The 7,011-nt window shown below is 39.4% G+C and overlaps 1 protein-coding gene across 1 annotated transcript in view; it reads left to right on the top strand.

The window, feature by feature from the left end:
- KCNV2 (potassium voltage-gated channel modifier subfamily V member 2) overlaps positions 1–4,188 on the top strand; it is a 17,670-nt gene extending 13,482 nt beyond the window's left edge. Inside the window, exon 2 of the mRNA XM_049773344.1 lies at positions 3,907–4,188. Coding sequence (XP_049629301.1) covers positions 3,907–4,188 — 282 coding nt within the window. The remainder of the gene's footprint in view (positions 1–3,906) is intronic.
- Positions 4,189–7,011: the final 2,823 nt, after the last annotated feature.

Here is a 7,011-nt window from a genome sequence, read left to right as displayed (position 1 = left end):
TAACTGCATACATCAAGTTTCTTTCATTTTATATTTTGGTTTGATGGGATCACACCTTGAAGTGCTCAGGGGCTCTTTCAAACTTTATGGTTTGGGTCATTCCTGGTTGTTTAGGGGACCATAAATCCAGGTCTCTGACATGCAGAGTATGCACTATAGTCATTGAACTATCTATCCCATAATCTTGTTTTACCAATGCCTCTCATCATCCTTTCATGCAGAACATGGGAAGGAAGATTCACTACCAAGAGCCAGAGTTCCACCAACTCCACTCCCCATCACCCTCATACAGCTCTTAGTAAGAGATTGAGCACATTTCTTTAATAGTATAGGAACTAATAGAGCTCACATACTCTCTGTTAGGTACCCACCCTTCAAGCCTCAGAGCAACTTTGTGAGATAAGTACTACTATTCTCACTACATATCAAAAGCAGAAACAGAGGCAGAGTGCATTTAGGAAACTTAGGACGTTACACATTTGGGATACAGATCCAGATTCAAATAGCTTTAACCTACGGTATTCTATACCATCTTACCCAGGGTTCCTCAAACTACAGCCTACAGGCCACATAGAACCTCCAAGGACATTTATCTGGCCTGCAGGGTGTTTTTTGCCACCACTGCCTGTCCTGCTTAGTAGCTCACTGGTCTTGGACCCACAATGTGAATGTGTGGGATGTGTACCACACTCTCCAGCTCCCCATCCTATTCTGTATCATCCTTCCTTTCATACCCCTCTTCTCAATCTCATGCAGGAGACCTCAAATAGTGATTTGCAGGCCACTATTCTTCATTGTTTGTTTTATTATAATTTTAGTCCAGTCTGAGGGACAGTGAACTGGACTTTCATAATAAACGACTGAGGATTCCTGATCTTGTCTGTTTTAGTAGTTTATTGTATGTTCCCAATGTAAAATGGTCATCCCATCTCTCCACACATCTGTTATGGGAAATGGAGCATGAGAGGTGAAGCATCCCTACAAAGGGAAGGGTACCCTTTCCCCTTTTGTGCTTGATAGAAATGTGGTTCTCATCCTCTCCACCAAATTTGCCCAGCTGGCTCCCTTCTCCCTTACATTCTAACTAGTCAGTCACACTTATTTATGTCCTTAATTACTCTCATGTTATCCAAACAAAGATGTTCACATTACTAAAGTTCATCTCAATACAGGTCAACTGGGTGACTTTGTACATGCTGCCAAAATTTTCAGGAAAATAATGGTAACAACAGCAAAATCAATGAAGCAAATAATGCCCACTGGAGTTGTGCAACGGACACGTTGGTAGGGATTTTCTCCCGCAACTGTGAGAAATCACCCTGCCTAAAATACTTCTTGGTAATTTTGCCAATAGTCTGGGAATCAGAGGAAGTCCTGCTACATGAGGCATAATATAAATAAATAAGCCCCAAGAGATTTTCTTAGGTTCTTCTCTGGCTACACTGAATGATAACTAGTCCCCGGAGACTCTACATTTTTAAAACAGAAGCTTGTTAACCTAAATAAATCTCTAATTAGTAGAATTTAAAGCAGTGTGACAAGAGTAATGGGAATAATATCATGCAGGCTGAGCATATATTTAGTCAGGGAATTTTTACAAAAGCCCCTTCACAAAATAATGAGTATATCCTCAACTATTTGCAATTAAGTACATTTATAGAGAATATCTCATCTGAATGATATACCAGTTCTGAAAAATATTACAATTGTCTCATTTTCAAAGAAGAGAGAACAATATCAGAGAAGATCAGTTAGTGCCTTTTCTATGTCTAATATTGTAAGTTCATTACATTAATTTTCATATTTAATCTCCATGAAAATTCTGACAACATCCTCTTCTAGTTTTAGATGTTGAAACTAAGGCTTAGAGATTTTGTATGTTTTGTCAGAGGTTACTCATAGAAAATGGTGAAAATTTGAGCCTAGGCCATATTAGTTCAAAACCAACATTCTTGTTTATTTTGAGCCACATTTAGTGGTGCTCAAGAATTTCTCCTGGCTCTCTGCTCAGATATCACACCTGGTGGGTTCTGGGAATCATGTGAGGCACCGAGGGGGTTAACTGGATCAACTAAATGCAAGGCAAGTGCCCTATTCACTGTACTATCTCTCTAGCTCTGAAACCAGAACTTATTCTAATATCTTCTGTCTTATATGTAAATTGAGGATTTTTTTTCTCCTAAAGATGGTCCCTTGCTGAGGGGGAGGTAAAAGATCAATATTTATTGATTCTTTTCTATACCAGGAACTTAGCATATGTTGTTTCATCTACCTTTCACAACAATAATATGAGCTTTCTCCCTCTAAGAATATTTGTGATGCTTTAAATGTCAGAGAGGGTTAGTACCTGGGGAGGATGGGACTAGAATAAGTAAGAACAAGCTTCGACACAGAACAAAATATTATGGTCCTAAACTCCCATGAAGGCAACCATCAGGCTGTATCTGAGACCCACTTGATCTTATGGCATTGACACCTGCTTCCTGCCACCTGTCTTCAGGGAGCTGTGGTTTTTAGCCTAAGGCAATATTAAGCTTTTATTGCAGAGAAGCAAAAGTAAGTTCCCATTTCTCTTTGAGGTTAAGTTCTTTCATCTTTCACAGCATTGAAGAATTTCCAGAGAAGACAGATAGTTCAGTAAAATAGCTTTATTGAGAGAGATATTAATTCTATACATATATTTAGCAGATATATATGTTTTTATTTTTGGGTCATGCCCAGCAGCGCATGACTGGATCATGCGCAGGAATTACTCAAGGCTTTGTACTCAGAAATTATTTCTGGCAGTCTTGGAGAACCATAGGGGATGCTGAGTATCAAACTCAGGTCAGCCATATGCATGGCCAACGCCTACTCTCTGTGCTGTCACTTCAGCCCTATGTAGCAGATTTCTAATGTAGGTTTCTCCAGAAAAAGAAATTAGAAAGATAGGCCCAATACCATCAAAAGCTGCAAGGGAGAGATTACACAACTCAGAGCAGGGATGTGGGTAGAGTAGACTGTACCACTTACAAAGTTGGTCTTATAGACCTTTTCCCAACTTTTTGAAGTTTGGGGCTTTTGTCAGAGAAGAGCTAGACTTGTTTTCTAGCTAGATTGCAATCTAATGAAAAGGGATTTTAACTTTGGTGACTTCTGCATTTAGAATTTTATCAGAACCTTGGATCTATTGAATTTTCTCTTTTTTTGGGGGGGGGGCACACCCGTTGACGCTCAGGGGTTACTCCTGGCTATGCACTCAGAAGTTGCTCCTGGCTTGGGGGACCATATGGGACACCGGGGGATCGAACCGAGGTCCGTCCAAGGCTAGCGCTGGCAAGGCAGGCACCTTACCTTTAGCGCCACTGCCCGGCCCTGAATTTTCTCTTGAGGGGATCCAACTGCTTGTTTGGGCTAGATGGTTCTTAGAAAAATTTGGAATTAACCCTCACTTTCCCATCTATGCTCCAACCCAGGTATATAGAGATAAGGATTCAGGCAAATGACTTGAATTTAGGTCAATACAGATTTGATTTATTGCATCATATGGTCTTCTAGCATCACTGGTTACAGTCCTGGAGATTCCCTAGCACTGTCAGGATATAATACCCAGAGGGTATTCTATAGAATTACAGGGGCAATATCCTTAAGTCTTCACATTGAACCACATACTTGGCTGTCTGAGAATTGACTGGAAGGTCCCTGAATCTCTTGAGTACTGCTTAGGAGAACCAAGAAAGGGGATAATTTAAGTCTTTCAACTCTTAAGTTTATGTTCTTTCCATGACCCATATCTTGTAGGAAAACTCTGTTTCCTAATAAAGCTGTTTCTGTGGTGGGTTGTGTGTGCCTTCAGAAAAGAGACTATATCCCTACGTAATTGTTTTTGTCATGCTAACAATTCACTCTGTTTCCCTTTCTGTACAGGTGAGCATTTCCACTGTGGGTTATGGAGACATGTACCCAGAGACCCACCTAGGCAGGCTCTTTGCCTTTCTCTGCATTGCTTTTGGAATCATTCTCAATGGGATGCCCATTTCCATCCTCTACAACAAGTTCTCCGATTACTACAGCAAGCTCAAGGCTTACGAGTATACTGCCATGCGAAGAGAAAGAGGAAGTGTGGAGTTCTTGCAGAGAGCCAGAAAGAAGATGGTGGAGTGTTTAGCTAGAAGCAATTTACAACCTACCCCAAGACAAGAAAATTAGCATTTTGTAGGATGTGGTTTCCTTGAACTTCAAGACTAAATTCCTTTTTGCCAATTTTTTTTTAAATTAGGACTGGCAGTAAGCAGATAGGAAGAAAATATACACATATAGGCCATTTGGTTCACAAAGTTTCACCTCTAAAAATGTTCATTTTGGCTCAGACCCAGATGACCTCACAGAACTCTTTAACTGTGTTATGTGAGAGTTTGACATTCCCCATGACATTGATATTGAAAACCCTGGAAAGGGTCAACATCTTAGCTTTGTCTGATAGCCTCTCAGAGATTCCCAAGAAATATTTTTGGACTCAATTTTCTTTCAGAATAATTTTCTTGTTTTAAAGAAAATAAAACATTAATTTTTTTAGACAGAAGGAGTGTTGCAGCAGGAAATGTCTGATCTTCAGAGTTAAACCTTCCTCTTGTCAGAATTCCAGCTTTACCAGCTGTAAGATTTGGAACATGTTACTTGAACCATCTCAACCTTATTTATTCAACTCTAAGATGTAGAGAAAACTTCTTATTTATTATCTTAGGATCCTCTGATCATTTAGAAATTTCTAGATATGTTACTGAATGTCACACTATGGGAATAGACAAAAAGTAGTGACCTGAAATGCATTCACAGGATATCCTAATGTCAAAGATGTTAGTAATCTCCAAGTTGAAAAACCCCAGTATAGATAAGTGTGGGAGCACCACACTGTGAAACCTAAGAGCATTCTAAATCCCCTTTCTTTATCAGAGTCATACATATCCTCATCTCTCAGGGCCTCCTTGCCAAGAAAAAGAAAAATGACAATCCTGCCTTTAGGACAAGAGTTCTGTGCAGAGCACTGAACAATGAACATTCCATTGAACCCCCTGTTCTAGATTTCCTCTGTGAATTGGAAAATCAATTATGTAGGACATCTTTGTGGGTCAGATTCGGATTCTATCCTCCTCTGGATGTGTGCTATTATGCAACAGTGGGTGATATTTGGGAGATATCCTCAGTGCTGTGCTTGGATATTTCTTTTGTTATTTTTGGATCATATCTGGTAGTTCTCAGGAATCACTCCTGATAGGGCTTGGAAGTACCAGATGGGTTACCAAGGAGCTAATCTAGATGGGCTGTGAACAAGGTAAGCACCCACCCCCACTATATTATGATTCTGTCCCCTTGAGGGTCATTTCTGGCAGTGCTCAGAAAGTGCTCACTCAATACCCAAGGCTTTTTGTTTGTTTGGGTTTTTTTTTGGGGGGGGGGCCACACCTGGTGACGCTCAGGGGCTACTCCTGGCTATGCGCTTATAAATCGCTCCTGGCTTGGGGGACCACATGGGACGCCAGGGGATTGAACCGTCGTCCGTCCTAGGTTAGCGTGGGCAAGGCAGACGCCTTACCTCTTGCACCACCGTTCCAGCCCTCAATCCCCTATTTAGTGGGATTGAGCCTAACCTCCTGTATGCAAAGCATATGCTCAGCACTTTGAGCTCTCTCTTAGGCGCTACTATTGATAGTCTTATTTACCAATGAATGCTTTTATCTTTTCCTCTCAAAGACCTCCAGCTCTGCTCATTTTAGGAATAATTTTCAATGACTTAATCTTCTGAGTTTCCTTAACCACCCCTATCCCATTAATTTTAGTGGATTTTCAAGACTGCCTGATGGAGCAGTATTGATAAATAAATATAAATGTACCTAAAAACGCAAGTTTTGGTGCCCTCTGAAGACATCAGGACATCAGGATATGATCTTGGCCATACCCCTATCTTCACTCATGTAAAGTTTTAAAAACTTCATATTGTAGGTAAGGTGATTAAAACCCAGAATAGTAAAAAAGAAAAAAGTCCTAAAATGGCAAGTAGCCATCTTCTGGACTTCCAACATTTTTCCTATGCTCACAGAAAACACTTAGTGGTTCACATTACTCTTTTCCTTTGGAAAGCCTACTCACTGCACTTCTCTAGCAGCCAACACAAATCTGTCAGAGTTGACACTTAAGACCTGCTTGTAATCCTGGCATGTGCTTAGACTTTAAAAAATAGAAAGTGAGACTAAAATCAGTCTCCATGGTCTCTTAGTAGTGTATTGTTCTTTTTTTGAAGTATATATATGTGTATATATATATATATATATATATATACTGTAAATCCAGAGGGAAAAATTGTGCAGACTATGTTTATGTTATTTATTTTATTTTATTTAAACACCATGATTACAAGATTGTTCATAATATAGTTGTTTTGTTTTTCACAGATAAAGTTGTTATTGACTGAATTACAGTAATATAATATACAAAAACCTTCACCAGTGCATATTTTCCACCACCAATATCCTCGGTTCCTCTTTCACCCTCCCCATGCCCTTTCTTGTCTCTGGGCACACTTTTTTGTTCTCTCTTTCTCTTTTTCTCTCTTTTCCTTTTATTCTTTTTAGACACTTTACTTTGCAGCATGTTCATGTTTTTTAATTCCTATGGAATTTTTGTGAATGAATCTCCACACATTACATATTATATGATGATTAAGATTTTCTCATGAAACAGGAATCTGGTAGAAAAGGTCAAAGGAACATGCTTTATATGTGGAAAGCCCTAGTTTAATAACTGGCATTACTTGGTCTTCTAAGAACTATAGGAGTAATGCAATGGGAAATTCCTCTGAATAGAGTTTGCCACACACACACACACACACACACACACACACACACACACACACACAAAAGACAAAAATCTCCTGGAATGATGAACTGATATGGGAATAAAAACTTCCTGTCATACTGTGTATCATATAATAGGTGCTCAATTCATAAGAATTATTATTTATTCTTTATAAACTAG

This window comes from Suncus etruscus, chromosome 1 (assembly GCF_024139225.1).
Source record: "Suncus etruscus isolate mSunEtr1 chromosome 1, mSunEtr1.pri.cur, whole genome shotgun sequence".
NCBI lineage: Eukaryota > Metazoa > Chordata > Mammalia > Eulipotyphla > Soricidae > Suncus > Suncus etruscus.
The sequence above is the reverse complement of the archived record's forward strand: the minus strand, read 5'-3'. Positions and strand labels throughout refer to the sequence as shown.